The sequence below is a fragment of the Numida meleagris genome, chromosome 3 (assembly GCF_002078875.1).
Source record: "Numida meleagris isolate 19003 breed g44 Domestic line chromosome 3, NumMel1.0, whole genome shotgun sequence".
NCBI lineage: Eukaryota > Metazoa > Chordata > Aves > Galliformes > Numididae > Numida > Numida meleagris.
The window spans coordinates 37716850-37734560 of NC_034411.1; the positions used below are offsets into that span (position 1 = coordinate 37716850).

Below are 17711 nucleotides of genomic sequence, written 5' to 3' on the forward strand. Positions count from 1 at the left end.
TCCCAAACATTCACTGAAGCAAAGGTGCACATATGAAAAAGAAACCAAAACTGATTTCAATTTTTACAGGCTACATACTTCAAGGCCCAATTTTCATTATTATCATGATTTTTTCCCCCCCAGTATTTTGGCAGTATAAAAGAGCATTCTATTAAGGTACCACTCCAGCAACAAGAATCAGCTGATCAACAAGGATATATCTTATGCCTCTTAATATGCAGAGAAAGGGAGATACTATTTTTATAAATCATTAACGGATGACACATTCCAAAGCATTCGGTTAAGAACACACTCAGTGTTGTGGTTTTACCCCAGCAGCAGCTCAGCATCACAGAGCTGCTTGCTCACTCTCCCCAGGTGAGGTGGAAGAGAGGATTGTAAAGATAAGACTCATGGGTTGAGATAAAGACAGTTTACAAAAAAAATCATGCATGCAAGCAAGTAAAAATAAGGAATTCATTCACTACTACATGTGAGCAGGCAGATGTTCAGACTCTCCCAGGAAAGCTGGACTCAGCATATGCAGTAATTCCTTAGGAAGGCAATAGGCATCACTTCAAAAGTCTCCTCTTCCTCCTTCTTTATCCCAGCTTTTATTGCTAACCATGAGGCCATATGGCATGGAACATCCCTTTGGCCAGTTCTGGTCAGCTGTCCTGCCTGTGTCCTCTCCCAGCTCCTTGCTGGCAGGGCAGTGTGAGAAATACAAAAGACCTTGACTCTGCATATGTACTGCTCAGCAACAACTAACAACATCACTGCTACCACCACTATTTTCACAAAAATCCAAACCCCAGCATCAAACAAGCCTCTTTAGGGAAAATTAGCTCTATCCCAGCCAAAACTATGACATTCAACTACTTTAAGAATCTGACAGCAGCATTTATACTTTTAGGTTAATAATACAGCTTATATACTACTTTTGAAATCACTTATTCACATTGCAGCAATCTTTATTGCCATACAAAGAATTCTAAAATAACACCATTGACAGCTTAACCTTTATCAAGCTGTTGATGAAAGATTAGCATAAAGTCAAATAGAAATATTACAAAAATTATAACATTATTAGACCACAGATAGACTACTTAAAAGTAAATTTTCTTCATAAAATTGGTATTTTCTTTACAGTTAGAGATCAGAAAAATGAGACTTTCCTGCAATGATATTTTATGACATTAGCGTTTAAATAATACTTGAGGCACTTTTAGGGGATTATTAAGAATTATGAACAATTAGCTCACTTAAAGTTAAATCTGAAGAATAATCCTATGGTATTAACTGTTACTTATGACAGTGTTGCTGTTATTTGCTTTTAAAATTAAGGTGCCCAGAAGCTTCCAAGTTTGTAGAACACTGGTCAGCTCCAAGATTTCTGAATGCCTGATAATACTAATAATTATGCTTCTCATACTTTTCACAAACAAAAGCATTTCTGAACATGAATTAATCCTCAGAATATAACCGTGAGACAGGAAGACAGGAAAGTATCATTACACTTTATACAGAGTATAAACAGATTGTGGCCAGCTGAAATTAAGCATGAGACAACTAAACAGGCTCAGTCATCTCATTTAATGTTTTATCATAATACAGCATCTCTGATATTGCTCCAGCACATTATATTCTTTTGATAGTTTTAACTACAGTCATCACCACAAAGTATTTTAAAACCCGAGTTATTATTTAGACCAAAAAAACCAACATTGCACACAAGACCTAAATTTGGAGCAGACAGATTTGAGACAAGGAGATCTGTTCATACATCAGCTGTTCTTGGTAACTCAGTTTAAAACCTGCTGACTTCACATAAAAAAAATCACATCCTATTTCTGTACAACATTGCCTTGCTAATACATGTTCAAATAACAGAAATCAAGTTCTGTTCAACATCAGTCCACAGTCAGTGGGACAAATACATGGCCCTCATTTCAAAGCCTTCCTAAGGACAGGAGGGGAGTGACACTTCCACATCTCACCCTGCAACTAGCTGCATGTTGCTATGACTAAGAGATCTGTAATGCATTCATGGTCCCAAGTACCTGGCACATCTGCAATATAAGTTCCTTGATCAAAAATTAGGAACAATAAGACAAAATATTGAGCTGGATGGAAGGGAACTTCCCAATAGGAAGGATTTTCTCCTTGCACTTGAATTCATTTAGTTTGTTGGGGTAGTTGTGGTTCTGGGCTCTTTTTGGACCAGACTAGTGACAAAAACAACAAAACACTTCCAATGAATATTAAGGGCAGTGATGAAAGTTAATAGATGCCACTTCATTCTTCCTTCTGGCAAATGGACCATCAAAAGGAAATGCTTGTCCATGCATCTCCCACAGTTACTCAGTATCATATCCCAGAATGGGTCCCAGCCATTTCTCCACCTCTGCCACAGACAATTTTTTTCTCAGTGCATAATCTTCAACCTGCAAAGAGAACAGAAAACACAATGAAAATTTGGAAACTCTGGCTTTTTCTGTTGACAGACATTTTTAAAGCATGTGGACAAAAGCTGTTTTTGAATGCTGTAACACTACCTCGATGGACTGTGCAAGTTACCTGATCTTTACATATCTTCCCAACAGCAAAATATTTTGATTTGGGACTGGAAAAGTAGAGGCCAGAAACTGCAGAAGCAGGTGTCATTGCTAGTGATTCAGTTAAACCAATTCCTGAAAAAGAGAATGAAAACATACTTATGCTTATTATCAATTTGGAGAACAAGTTCAGAGTCTTTTTCTGTTGGACAGCTTCAAGCAAACTCAAAATCAAGCTTTCCAATGAGTTAAAAAGATAAAACCATTCTCTACTTATCCATTCCAAAGAAAATACATATAGCTTTAAATATATTGCAGATTTTCATTACAATAATACTGTAAAGTAAATACATAGTTTGCAGGAAAAAAAGGATATTTTCAAAAATGAAATGGCTAGCTAGAGCTTTTGAAACACAGGAAGCTATTTCAGAAGTGTCAAACTAACACTGAAATGTTCAATATGTAAAATATAAGAGGAAGACAAATAGAATTTCTTCTTTTTAAAAAGTTACCATCTCAAGGTTTCTGTGGACCAGGAAACACACTGCTGAATTAGCTTTTATTTTGTTTATATCTGGAATGTCTTCTTGTAGCCATAAGGATGCTAGAATTTTGTTCTCTGTGTAGCAAAGCCCTGTTTGCATACAAACTGCTAATTAAGAACAAAACTCCTTTAGCAAAAGCACTGGAAGTATTTTCTGTTTTTTTCTTTGCATGAGGAAAAAGAAAAGCAACAATGAAAGGGGAAAAGCAGCAATTTTCAGAACCATGTCAGTTCCATTTTACATGCAGCTCTGCACACTCAAGTTCTTTGTTTTCTTGGCATTTTATTCTCTTATTAACACAAAAACAGTTTAAAAGTCTTAGTAAGGCTGATGTAGTTACCTGTTGTTTCCTCAATGTTTGCAAGCTTCCACATTGTGAGTTTTTCTGTATGGTCAGGCTGGCTTGGATAACCAGGAGCAGGCCGAATTCCCTCGTATTTAATTTTGCGTAGGTCAGAAAGACCTAGCTGCTCATCACTACAGTAAGCCCAGAATTCCCTTCGAACTCTTTCATGAAGCTCCTCAGCAAATGCCTTGAAATACAGTGCAAATATATATATTTATATACACACACACACGAAAAACCAAAAACAACCACCACCATATATGTATTTGTGGAAACTATACATATAATTTCCATACTATATAGTTTCCACAAATACATACATGGTGGTTGTTGGTTTGGGGTTTTTTTGTAGAAACTAATGCAATAGTTAGTTGATGAAGATGCGCAATTATAAACACTTTCTCCTCATTTCCACTTTAATTTTTTGAGGGAGATCTTATAATATGTGAAAAAATTGATCACATTAAGATTCCCATACCATACTTATTTTTCTAGTTCAGGTGTTTTAGTTTTTTCTCTTATTGGTAGATATTTTTTTTTATTATTATTATCCTGCTTTAAAATCCTACACAGTCAAAGAATTATCTAGAATGGTAACTAAAGAAGATGAAGTTCAGTAGGTTATGGTAGTATTATATCATTATAGCACTGAAGACATTAGGTCTATTTTGGATATCTCATCCAGATCTACCTACGGAATGCCACATCATTCTGGCCATGCTAGTATCAAATATAATACAGACTACTGCTCTTTTTCAGCATCAGATCTTTCCTCCAACTGAAGGTGGGCGGCGGTTTTTTTTACCTGCTCTTACAGATTATACTACTTTGCCAGCAATGGTTGCATTCAGGAGAAATTTCCCCTACAGTAACTATCCTTCAATGGCAAATAATAATTTCTAAAACTCTATTACAGTTTAAAATACACAACTACAGCTATTTCTACTTTCCCTGCACTGAAGTTCCTGTAAATTTTACACTGATTACTTAGCCATAAGCATGGAGACAAGCAGACAGACAGAGCTGGAGAGAAGGGAAGGAACTTTTTAAACCACTTCAGTTACAGCTTTAAGAGTATGCCTGTCTAAGCCTAAGGTTTTTCTGACTTTAAGTCAAAAGACTTGTGCTCTGGACACATCTGCATGGTTACCATTAAAGCTGAAAGCACATCAATGCAATGTCAAGCAATTCAGGAATATTGGGGGGTTCAATCTGGGTCTGAACACTCATTCTCTTGTACTTGAAGCAAGATGTAAAGACAGGTTTGCTTAAGCAGCCTTGTTTAAAAATGTACTAAATTCTACCTATTATCAAAACCCTCATAAAGAACTTGGAGGAGTTTTTGCAGCTGGAAGGTATGGATAGCCAACTCCCTTCTGGCTCAGAAAATGACTCTCCTCTTAAGAGAAGCTCCGTAGAACCAATTCACTTCCAGATTTAATACAGAGCGTACTCTAAGGTAACAGTCTAAGTTTACACTAAAACTTGAGACAGTAATTTGTCAAATCTAGAACACAGAAAATTTGCAAGGAAAAATGATAAAACCTCATACCTCAGCCAGTCGGTCTCCAAGTGCCTTTACCATTATGATATTGTACTCATCATCCTGTCTCCTGAAGTCATTGCATAATTCATCCACACCAAAGCAGGCTACGGCAAAAAGGCCTAAATAGTCACAAACGCCAGAATCCAGTGGTGCTATGAAGTCAGAGAGACAGTAATACGGATCTGTGCAGGAAGAATCTTTTTCAGCCTGAAGTAAAATAGACAAATAAGCCAGAACATTAAAAAAAATATATATTAGTAGTGCATTATTGATCCAGTATTTTTATGACTAAAGGGCTTGGAGCATTTCTCGCAAACACCTAACTAGTCTTTGAGCAACAACAGCTTTCCTTTCCTTGAATTAGATGAAAAGCACTTCTATTCTTCTGTGGGTGTTTAGATCACTAAAAAACAAAATGTCAAAAGGAGAGAGATGCTGTTCTGAACAGATATAGAGAGATGTTCTGGTTCTATTTACAGCTAGTAAGATTTAACAGCTTACTCTGCAGACAAAGTATTACAAAATAGCAAACGCTCGTGTGCCAACCACTGGGGACAAAGAGGAATTTTCCATCTGTAACTCTCAGATTCCATGTTTGTCAGCAAAATGGATAGTTGATAGCTTGCACCTCAACTATGCAAACTGTAGAATTCTTCAGCAACTCCCACTACGGAATGCTTGTGAGAATCTATAAACACTCCTTGTTTCTTATGCTACAAACCACATGCTCACTAGTACAGAAAAAACAGTACCCCAGGAACTAGGTGTACACTGTCCACATACAAACTGAAACAAAATTCATCTATCACTACTGAAAAGTTGAACTCCAAACAAGGTTCAAGGAAGTTTATGCAAAAAGGAAAGATCCCACTCACCACATCCTTTCCTAAAAATGGAAAAAAGGGAATAGAAAGAGGTGACTGAATGTTGGCAACAGCATCTAACAAGGAGTTTTACATCTAACAAGAAGCTGAGGATGAAATCAGTATTTGTTGTAGGAACACAACTGCTGTTTAAAAAAAAAAAAAAAGTGGGACAACTCCTGTAAATCTATGCAACTTACAAAGAAATAAAATTATTTGATGGGTTTTACTTGGGTGAAAAATCCTCTCCACATTTTCTTACTCTATAGTACTATTTTCAGTGTTTAACAATGCTTTTAACCCAATCCCAAATGTTGTTTAAGAAATAAAAAACACCATCACCTCTCAAAACCAAAGAGAAATGGCCAGTAAATTCTATATACTACTAGGTTATAACAAGTAACATAAAACAAAAGAATTTTTGTTTTCCTTCATTTGTTCCCTATTGAAATTTCTTTTGTAATGATCATAATTACAAGAAAATACTAAACATCTCCAACTTTTAGATTTACATCTCATGCTTAATAACGACAACACCACGGAGAGAACTCTGTGTACTGAGGAAGATTTTATATACAAAACACAAGACAATTATTCTTTTCTGTTTTATTCTGGTGAAGCCTCTGCTAGATCACTATGTACACTAGATTGAAATACATTCAGCTAAAATAGGTAAGAGTTCGGAAGAATGGTACCCACAGTAATGTAGTTGCATGCTCCTAACCTCTCAGAAATCCTCAATAATTGCAAACATATGAGATTAAAAAAACACAGGAAAAAAAGATGTAATAAACTTGATTTACATGGGCTATCAAAATGTTTAACTAGGTCGTTAGGCCCTGGAACAAACTCCCCTGAATGTTTCTGAGAACTGTTTATATAAACATCTGCCATGGACTTCAAGATGCACTAGGACCAGTCTCCACGCAATAGATTATGTATTCCAGGGAGCTGGTAGATAAACTTCAAGCTACGTACTTCTAGTGCAGTTTTGCAATACTGGCACAGAATAAGAAAAATGTATTTCAGAAATTAAAGTATTTGTTAGATTTGTTTCTGCCACATTTGATGCCTAAATATATGAACTATGAAGAAGCCAAACTGAAATGCAAGGAAGAAGGAGAAGCAGAATATCTTGAAAATGTAAAAGTTATCAAAATAAATGCAAATGCCAGTACAATTTGAGCATAAATACTTAAAATAATGACTCTCACAACTGGAATTACCAGCAAACTAATTTTAAACTGCCACTTCGTATGAGGAATTTTACATAAAAATATTATCAGAAACATTCATCTCCACCGAGCTTTAGTTTCCAGGTATTTTAATTAAAAGTATTTTTAATCTTTAACATATCCAAACAGAAATTTAAGGCAGAATCCAGGGATAGTATTATAGAATTAAGGTTCATTAGGTTCTGACTTAGCACATAGGACTGATGTGATGAATACATACAGGACAGTGCTTTAGAAAGGTTTGGATAATAAAATGAAGACAGAAAACAGAGATTTGAGGCTGCCAAGTCTATGAAGCATTCTGTACAACTATTACAATGCAAAATACTACAAATACTACAATAGAAATACTTGGGTCATTACTAGTGAGATCTTGTTCTTACTGAAAGAAATGGGAAAACAAGTGCAGACAGATAATGGCAATTTTTTACTGCAGAGAATTTATTACAGCATTTCTGTTCTATTCTTGCAATTCAGAAAAAAAATCACTTTATTTAACAAGTGCTCGTTCACTTTACCTGTTGCCTCAGGCCACAGAATTTTGCTATTGGTTCCGAAGATCCCACTGCCTCCTCGGCAGCATACAAATAGATATCATCTTGAACACTTCGAGCTGGCCAGAATCCAAGCACACCCCTGGCTTGTAATTTCTTTTGATTAATCAATATTTTCAGAAGATTTTGAGCATCATTATAAACTTTCTGTGCTTCTTCACCTATCAAAAAAAAAAAGACAAAACCTTTAGAAAAGGCAAGCATTCACAACCAGTTGAACAAGTTTAAGAATTGCTGAAGATCGGTTCATTTTCCACCAAATTCTCTACTGCAACAATCTGTCAGCTATAGCAAACAGTGAGCATAGCAGTGTGATAATGTCTACACAGTCATAACAATAAATATCTCAAAACAAATGCTACAGCCATCACCATCCTAGCAGGGGCAGAGGACTCGGAATGAAATGAGCCATAGGGAAAGTGTGCCTGAGCCTACATTACCACAATGCAGTAGATCCAGAACATTCACTTCAGTGTCATGCTTTCAGTTTCATCATGTATTCCAAAGCCTACTGAGTAGTATTAAAAAGAGAAAGAGCCCTCTTGACATCTTCATCCTTAACAGGGATGTGTGCTAATTGCTCTGTTGCCATTTTCTCTCATTAAAATAGCAGCCCATGTTTTAGCAGGTGAATTCTAAATATGACTAAACACTTTCCTGCCTCACCTATCAGTACATGCTGCTTTACACAAATCATTTCAGTAACATTTAAGTGTCAATGAATCATAGAATGACTTGGATTGGAAGGGACCTCAAGGATCATCAAGTTCCAACCCCCTGCCATAGGCAGGGCCGCCAACCTCCATAATGCACTTTCACCATCTCTGTCTACTTCAGAATACTCACAATCTGAATGCTGCATGTGCACAAAGTAAATGGAATTTCATTACTTACCTACTGTTTTATCATTAAAGACTTTAGGAAAACCCCGGTTGGGATATTTTCCTCTAAGTTGCCAAACATCAAAGAAAGGCTTCCAGTCAATGTATTCTACTAGCCTCTTCAGGTCGTAATCTTCAAAGACTTTTGTACCAATGAATTTTGGTTTAACTGTAGGAATCAGAAGTACAAGCTGACATGAAGACAATTATTTAATACTGCTCTTATATGTGCAGCATAATTTATGCTTCCTAGCCTCCACTACTGCAGATGACCTCTTCTAAAGTAATTTAACATTCTCACTGCCACATCCTTCCCAAGTCATAGCATAAAAAGTCAAAATAGAAAATATAAGGCCTTTTCTACTTTCCTGTAAATCAACCCTTACTTGATGTTGGACTTCTCTACTTATTTCACAGGACAAAATATTCAATGTAAGACCAAAATCAACCTAGCCATACCCAAAAGATTTTATGGGCTTGTGTCATACATAATTACAAATACCACTTTCTATATACAGACATAACTTGCTATGATATTGTAAAATAGCTCTGTCAATTTATATGGAATTTCTAAGAGCTACCATCACACATTGTTGTGTGTATGCATGAGAAGAGAAAGAGATATGGATCTACGTTATGATGTAGCCAAAAGCTTTGTACTTGTTTTACCTCTGCTGTTCACTACTTTATAACATAGCTTTTATTAACATGAGCTACTGAAAATTACCATCTCCCTAATAGTTTGTACTGGTTTTCACTGGAATAGATCTAATTCTCTTTGAAGCAGCACATGTGGTACTATGTTCAAATTTTCTCAATTTTATCCTTCAGATCCTCTTCCCCATCCTACTGGGGTGGGACGGAGTGAGCAGCTGTGTGGAGCCTAGCTGCCTAAGAGGAGTTAACCTGCAATAGTCTTGTAAACGAAGAGACAAAGCAGTCATGTGTTAATGCCACTGCAGAAGGCAACTTCTTGTGGAACACTGTTTATACTTCCGGTGTTTAGTATTTAAAGAAAAAATGTCTACCTCTTTCTCCATTCAGTTGTAAGAAGGAATTTGATAAAATTCTGCATCACCACTTGTGTTGCCTAAAAGCAGTACATGAGCTTTGCAGCATGAGCCAGTTCAATATTATTTTGGAAAGGGAGCGTTACACTTATTTTTGATTATAAGGTGTTACAGGTGACTCTGTTTTAGATTTTTTTTCCCCTATTTCTTATTAACTTTTGTTTTGAGATGTTTTGTTGTTTTTAATTACTGGGAAAAATTATAAAGTTGAAGCAGATCAGCAAAATGGAACTTACACAATGGAAAAAAGTCTGCTCATACAGACATGAGTTTATTCAAGTTACACTATCTAACACAATTCTATTAAGGCCTGAAGTTTAATGAAGCATCATCCAATTAAATAAACAAAATGAAACAAAGACACAGCAAAATCACCACCTCCACCAACATGTAAGCTGACCTGGTTTGTGGTCTGACAACCAATCATTATGGAAACCATTTTTTCTAGCTTGCTGTAGGGACAAGTATCTTCTTTCCTGTATGGACATAAAGGTTACTCTAATAAAAACACCCATCTTTCAGACAAACTCTAACCATTGTAGTGGTCATACAGTTCTAGACAAAACGTTCTACGAGACAGTTCTGAGAAAAACTAATTTCAATTCCACAAACTCCTAGCTGAATTCACTACAAACTTCTCTTTAAATGAGAGCCCTGCACTTGGTGATCTCAGTTTGTGAACTGATCTTAAAAAAGATGGTCTTAAACTTGGCTGGTCTCCTTGTTCTGAGTAAGAGGCCTCAACCTTTATCTTTGTCTATCAAGAGACCATCTAAGAGTCAGATGACTTTCAGTTTGCTTCTATGTTTCTTTACAAAAAGAACATCAGAAAAGTCAAACATTATTAGTCTATACATGCGCTGCCACTCCCCACCTTTCATTTCTTCCTGCTTCCTCTTCACTCTCCTAAAATTGGAGTCCAAGTTCTCTACTTTGAAACTGCTCAGATCCCTAACCAAAACAACACAAAGACAACAGTAAAATGTCTTAGTGTGAAATACTCAACAGAAAACACCATGGGATCAGCAAAAGCCAACAGTGTCATTTTAGTTACCTCAGTGTATTTCCCTGCTTTCAGCTACTGCCATAGGAAAACACTGGTCTCCTGTAGACTGGTTAAGCTGACGTGACTGCCATCCCACAGAGATATCCTATATATCAGCAAGTTTTCGATTTCAGACAATCAAGCCTTTGCCAGCAGTATATTAGACTCCTGCAGAATTATCCACTGCAGGCTAGAAAATTTTTTTTCAAAATCATCACAAGTATATCTCAAGGCCTTCATAAAGAGCTGAAACTCAGAGTTAGTAATGATATAAGTACCAACCACTTAAAACAAGAAAAGAAGCTAGATTAATTATATTTGTACCTTGAGAGACTCGTAGTGCTCTTGTCTAATCTCTTCATATTCCTCTAATATTTCTTCAAAGAAATCATCCTTTACACTTTCATCTAAGAGCTGGGAGCACTGCAGAAAGGAAAGAGAATGCACTAAGTACATACTGCAAGGACACAGTATGAATTTCAGACTAAGCTGTCTTTCAGAGGCTAGTTTCCATGAACTTTACCCAATTACATCTGACAATACTAATTCAAGCCTTACCACTAAACCGCAAACTACATTCAAAACATATCTAAACATAGAATAATTAGTGAGAATACTGCCCTTCTACACAGGTAATATTAGCAGAGTCCCATCTAGCTCTCAAAAGACCAAAAAGGTCTATGACTTTAGAGGCTGAATTGTCAAAGAAACAACACTTAGCTTACCCTACTTCTTTCTAGCATTCATTTTTTTGCTAAGATGATGTATTTGTCTAACGGAGTGAGCTCCTATTCCAAAAACCTCCAGTAAGCCACTTCATAGTACTGTTCTCCTGTTGCTATATCAATAATTTCACAAATAAAACAGGGAGAACAGCAGATCACATCTAATCATGTCACTCCTCATTTTTAAACATCTCAGAACTACAGTCAAAGATTCAGAGTGAATCATGTCACCATCATTAGATGAACTAACATGTAAATGTAAGTATCCAATGACAATAAGTCAAATCAGCTCAATAAGATAACTAAGTTGCTACAAAAAAAATTACTGAAGCAACAGTAGTTTAGGAAGTGGTCTCTGTAGTATCTCTTCATTTTTTGCCATAATGTTAAATCTTAGACAAAAAAGATGAGAGGCGTAAGAAAGAAAAGCAGGGCATATGTATTTGCATAAATGAGAAAATATAAATTAGAACTTACAACCACAACACTCTTGGATGCATCCAGGACATGAATTACAGGTGCACTATATCGGGGGGCAATTTTAACAGCTGTGTGTGCTCTTAAATGGAAAAGAAGAAGAGTGAGCATTTCACAACTGAAACAAACAAAAGAAGGAAAATATGAAATACATCCTGACAATGCACAGACCTGAATTTCAAAACAAGGAACCATCAATGAGCAGCAGATTTTTAATAATAGGTACACAAAAACTTTACTTCAAAGAGCATCAGAACACTTCACAATAACGGGACAGCTTACATTCCCTCAGTGCCTTGCCAGCTGACTGCAAGACAGCAATTCATTATTTTAATTCTCAGAAATTTCAGGGAGAAAGTTCCAAACTAAACCTAAAAAAAAAACCTAGAAAAAATAAGATGAAATCTTGTTTGCTCATCTTACAGCTTTCCCACCAACACACTATCTTCTGGGTCTGTGGATTAACATTAACATATTCCAGTGATGATTACTTCAATTTCTATAATGCTCTACGTCAGAGGCAGAAGCTTTCCACTCACCTCAGAAAGGTATTCTGCCAGTGGCAATAAAATAGAACAGACTTGCATCTGCTATGTCAGCCTAGTTATGTGCATTAAGAACTCCCAGTTTATTTTATATACACTCATATTCAAATCAAAAGTTGGCAGCTCTGAACTGAGGCCTAAAATCGCTTTTCTTCAGGTTCTATCAAATAGTAAAAACACTTGAACATAAGGTTAATGATGACTGTGCAACAGTTAAGTAACCAGTTGTTTAAGATAATTTGATTCTAGGTGATACACTGTTGATCTTAGCAGCTCAGTTTATTAGAAAGAAAGATACTTTATCATCCATTTTGATAGGAACAAAGAAAACAAACAGCATAATCTTACAGTGGCACTGTATCATCAGGTACCTATTTTTTTTTAAACAAACATTACCACAACAAAACCACCATTATTTGTCAACATCTGAATTTAAAAAAAACCACAGAGCAATAACGCAAACATCATTTTTTTAAGTTAAAATGAAACTTCATTACATAGATTCTGTAGTCAAAATCTAGCCTCCTTCTTTCAAACTAACCTCATTTTCTGCCTTTCCAAGTACGCATGGTCTACCCATTACAAATCATGAAGTCTATCTATTTCAGAGAGTAAACAGACAGTTCATTAGCAAGCTCTAACATGTACCCAGCTTTTCAGAATACATGAAGTTAAACTCAAAGCTGTGCAAGTAAAATTAAATACATAATCCGCTATTATATAAAGAATACCTCCATCTGACACATTTTAAAGAAACTATGTGTCTAGTCGTGCACATTTACATATATACAGAGTTCACATGAGTAAAATTGTTTATGAAAACAAAACATATTTTATATATTATTCAATTATTTCTACATTTAAGGACAAAACTTATGCTGCCATCGGCATTCATTTCTACCTATAAATTTTACAAATCTGTTTGAAGCTGCTTATTTTACATCAATTATTACACCACAGCGCTCTACGGACACTAAAAAGACAGAAAAAAAGGGCTCCCTAAGGCCCTCCACTTAGAATAATGCCTCATCCATTTTTTTGTTTGTTTAAGAAAAAACACCATGTTTGTTCTCAGTACCAAAGTCATAGGTAAAGACATTCATGCGAAAAAGAAGAAAAAGGATATAGTCTTTATTGGTCCTGCGGTTTTAATACAGGTAGTGGTCCTGCTATTCCCTGTTCGCTACGGCCAACAATACAAAACACACGTAGCTAATGGTTCTGATGGAGTATGTGCTGCTCTGGTAAAGAAAGCAATACTGCCAAGAGCTTTTAGTTATGCAAGAAATCACCTCTGCAGCCTTCTGAGCTGTCACCTACTCAAAGACAGTGTATATAAACCACTTAGCAAAGTATGACACAAGGCCATTACACAATGCCCAAAATACATCTGTGGTAATGTTAATACTAGATGTCAGCGAACTGTCAGCACTGTTCTTCAGGATATCATAGCAGCTGTATTATTTCATTTGAATGGATCAGAGAGAACAAGACATCAACAAAAGAAGGTTCAGCCCATCAAACGCAAAATGGTACCTTCTTAAAGGCAAGCTGCTAGAATGCATCCTCTATCAGCCTGCTTGAACAGGATTGGAGGTTCAACCCAATCAGCACAGTGCGACAAATGTTCCAGGAAAATACTAACTTTCTGAAAAACAGTAACTCCCTGATGTGAGATATGACCATCTCTAGTCTCAAAATCATTCGTATTCAGAATGCTGCCCATTCTACCCTTTAGAATAACAGAACCATATTCATATGAATATGCATGTTAATTTTTAGAAGTTATCTCCACATACAAAACATATTTGCAAAAATGAAAAGTTAACAGCGTCGGCTATTTGCCCTGTCCCAACTACATCATAGTACTGTATTTCAGCACTTGATAAAAGAAATAATATTCAGTCTTAAGTAAATAAATACCAAGCATATGTGTCTGGGGAAAGCGAGGAAACAGGGAGAGAGAAATGGCTACAGAGATTTTCCCCCCAGTTAACACTATTATTGTACACATTCCCCATCCTCCCAGAGGTATCTTACTTAGAAGTAGTTGCTCCTCCAATCAGCAAAGGAATCTTTATTGCCAATCTCTCCATTTCCTTGGCGACAAAAATCATTTCATCCAAAGATGGGGTGATAAGACCAGACAGACCAATTATATCTATTTGAAATTTACAAACACATACATATAGAAAGTTTAGAAAATCCTGTAAAAAATTTATGAATCATTTTAGGGTGGAAATCTTTAATTTCAAGCTTCATACATCAGATACAAAACTCTGAGACGGAAAACATGGTAATCTCTAATCTAGAAGGCAGGTTTTACCTAAATTAGAAAGCTTTCAAAGAATGAAAGTGATTCTCAGTCCTCAGTTTAAGAGATTTCTCAGTCTTCACAGCTGCTGAACACCTACTGCTCTAGTTTCACAATAAACATAAAATACTTCTGATTAGCAAACTTCAAACCTCAGAGGCTGAGCACTCAAAATTATAAACTCTGCTCTTAGAAACAGCAAATGCTTTCCAATTTCACCACCTATGTTCCACACAAATCATCTTTTCCAAGACTGTTTCACAGCAACTGTAACTCAGTTCAGAAAGTTCATTTTTTTACTAGAATAATTCATTCTGTTTTCCTTGGTTTGGTAAGGCCAAATTCTTATATTCATCTAAAACCCAACAGAAAGTTAGTCAATCTTCCAAATTTCCATTTATCCATGCGCAAAATAGATACTAAAACATCTCTACTAGTAGAGTTGTCCTTTTAACGCAGGTTTTCAGTTTCTTGGACTAAGTTTCATGGAAAAGCCAAATGCTAAATAGTTATTACTGTTAATGGAAAAGTTTTGATTTATCTGAAGGTAGTCTGACAAAATAATAGGCAGCACAGAAATGCAATGAGTAGCAAAAAAAAAAAAAACCACAACGGAAAAAAGAGAGAGCACGGTTTAAAATTAAATAATTCAGGAGTACTAATGAAATCTCTCTATACCTGCTTTGTTCTCAACAGCAGCTCTCAATATCTTATCACATGGAGTCATGACTCCTAAATCAATAACTCTGTGAAAAGAAGTGAGATGACACAAGATTCTTTTATAAAGTAGTCAGATGGTTCTGTTAGAGGGCAAACACATTGCTCTTACTGTGAATGGCTTATTGAAGTAAAAATTGAGATTAATTTTTGTTTGTTTCTCTCCACAGAACTGTTGGGAATTTCAATATAGAAACACTATGAGCCTGAAAAAATTTTCAATACATCAGAGTTCCTAGTGACACAGTACATAAGAAAATTGGGTTTTTTTTGGTGATTAATTTTTCTCATTTGAGGTCATTCAGGCAATACTAAACATTTTTGTGGATATCATACCTTACATCAGGAATATAAGCTGATTTACTTTAGTTTTTTTTTTTGTCTTACATTTTATGAAATGAGACACTGAGCTTTCCTCACCTAGCACTCTATTCCAATTAGCCCAAGCCATTGTCAAAGTTTCTACCTATTTTTCCCACATCCCCACTACAAGCGAGCCATGCAAGGCTGCTGGTTTCATTCAGTCTCACTCATATTCATGGTGACAGAAAACACCATTTCTCTAAGTTAAAAAAAATAATAATTATTGAGATAGTTTGAAGACAGTCAACAGAATTTCAGGAAGTAATGAAACAAGGTATGCTGGATATACACAATGCTGTTACTAACTTCAGTGCTTTGTGTTTTAAAATGATGAAATTATCTGGGCTCTCTTTTAAAGAACAAGTCAAAAACAAAATAAAATGAAAGAAAAGACGGAATTCCAAAGCATTCAGGTCCGCACAAGACTTGACAGACACTTTACAGAGGGCTCTGATAGAAACATGACCATTCATTCCAACACTGTTGTCAACTTTCCCATATGCACAGAGGCCATGAAAGTGCTGGCTTTTCTTCAAGTCCCACTTTTTGAAGCTCAGAATTAAAATCTCTTATTTAAGAAAACATACCACAGTGAGTTTTTAATACCTTGTAGTCAACAAACAGCTTGAAAAGCATACTTAGACGTTCATTAGAATCTGACAAGGCTTCATTTTTCCCAGCATACCACAAAACACACAAGCAGTCTTGCCTACTGGAATTGTCCTGTATGGTTTCTTCAGATATTATACTTCTATGTTTAAGACTTTATACTTACATTTAACTAACATTACATACAAAACTTGATGCTCCCACCTATTTTTCAATTAATATTAAACTGCATTCATCTCAGATCTCACTTTCTTAGGAAAAACGGTATTACAGAAAAACGCTGTTCCCTCTTACCTCCACATTTGTAATAGCTGGTATGATCTATGTTCCCCATCAAAGCTAGGGGAAGGGAGGACAGTTCCTAATATATGCCCATTTCTAACAATTATCTCCACAGCTGCACCAGGCCTAGTATAGTAATTATCTAGCTTTTTACAGTTATGCTCCCAGCTACCCAGTTTTAGTCTCTTTACCTGAAGTTGTTGCAGCCCAGAACGACTCCCACAATGTTCTTGCCAATATCGTGTACATCACCTTTCACAGTTGCTAGTACTATTGTACCATTATAAGGATCCTGGAAGTTGAACAAATGGCACAAGAATTCAATTACTCATAAGTGTCAATATTCTCTCAATATCACTAGAAGTGATACAATCAATACAAACAACTATTTCATAAGATGCAGGTAATAAAAACTTGCACAAGACATGTTCATGCAAATTGATTGCATGTTTTTCAAATCTGTTAAGAAAAATAACACAACTCCACACAAAAAAAATCAGAATTGGACAGCACTCTGAGTACTTCTGTTTCAAATGCAAAACTCATCAATAAATAGTTTAAATATTGAAAACACTAGGATATGAAGGTTCATGATCATTCATCTGGTCATGCATCAAGGGCAATCTTTCTCCAGTGCAATGGTGAGAAGAATCAGAATCATAGAATTAGCTAGGTTGGAAAAGACCTACAAGATCATCCAGTCCAACCAGCCACCTACCACCAACAACCCCACTAAACCATGTCTCTCAACGCTGTATCTAAATGTTTCTTGAACACCTCCAGGGAGGGTGACTCAACCACTTCCCTGGGCAGCCCATTCCAGCGCCTGACCACTCTTTCACAAAAGTAGAATTTCCTAATGTCCAGTCTAAATCTCCCCTGGTGCAACTTAAGGCCATTCCCCCTCGTCCTGTCACTAGTTACAAGAAAGAAGAGGCCGACCCCCAGCTCACTACAACCTCCCTTCAGGTAGTTAAAGAGAGCAATAAGGTCTCCCCTGAGCCTCCTCTTCTCCAGACTGAACAATCCCAGCTCCCTCAGCCGCTCCTCATAAGGC

The 17711-nt window shown here is 36.2% G+C and overlaps 1 protein-coding gene across 4 annotated transcripts in view; it reads right to left on the minus strand.

The window, feature by feature from the left end:
• Positions 918-17711, minus strand: part of MTR (5-methyltetrahydrofolate-homocysteine methyltransferase) — a 48274-nt gene continuing 31480 nt past the window's right edge. For all 4 annotated transcript variants that reach the window (XM_021390146.1, XM_021390145.1, XM_021390142.1 and 1 more), the window contains exons 22-33: positions 16846-16946; positions 15362-15429; positions 14410-14530; positions 11825-11906; positions 10947-11045; positions 9978-10053; positions 8521-8676; positions 7591-7787; positions 4981-5181; positions 3423-3615; positions 2560-2672; positions 918-2426 (exon numbers count right to left, since the gene is read on the minus strand). In XM_021390146.1, coding sequence (XP_021245821.1) covers positions 2340-2426; positions 2560-2672; positions 3423-3615; positions 4981-5181; positions 7591-7787; positions 8521-8676; positions 9978-10053; positions 10947-11045; positions 11825-11906; positions 14410-14530; positions 15362-15429; positions 16846-16946 — 1494 coding nt within the window. In that variant the 3' untranslated portion in view covers positions 918-2339. The remainder of the gene's footprint in view (positions 2427-2559; positions 2673-3422; positions 3616-4980; positions 5182-7590; positions 7788-8520; positions 8677-9977; positions 10054-10946; positions 11046-11824; positions 11907-14409; positions 14531-15361; positions 15430-16845; positions 16947-17711) is intronic.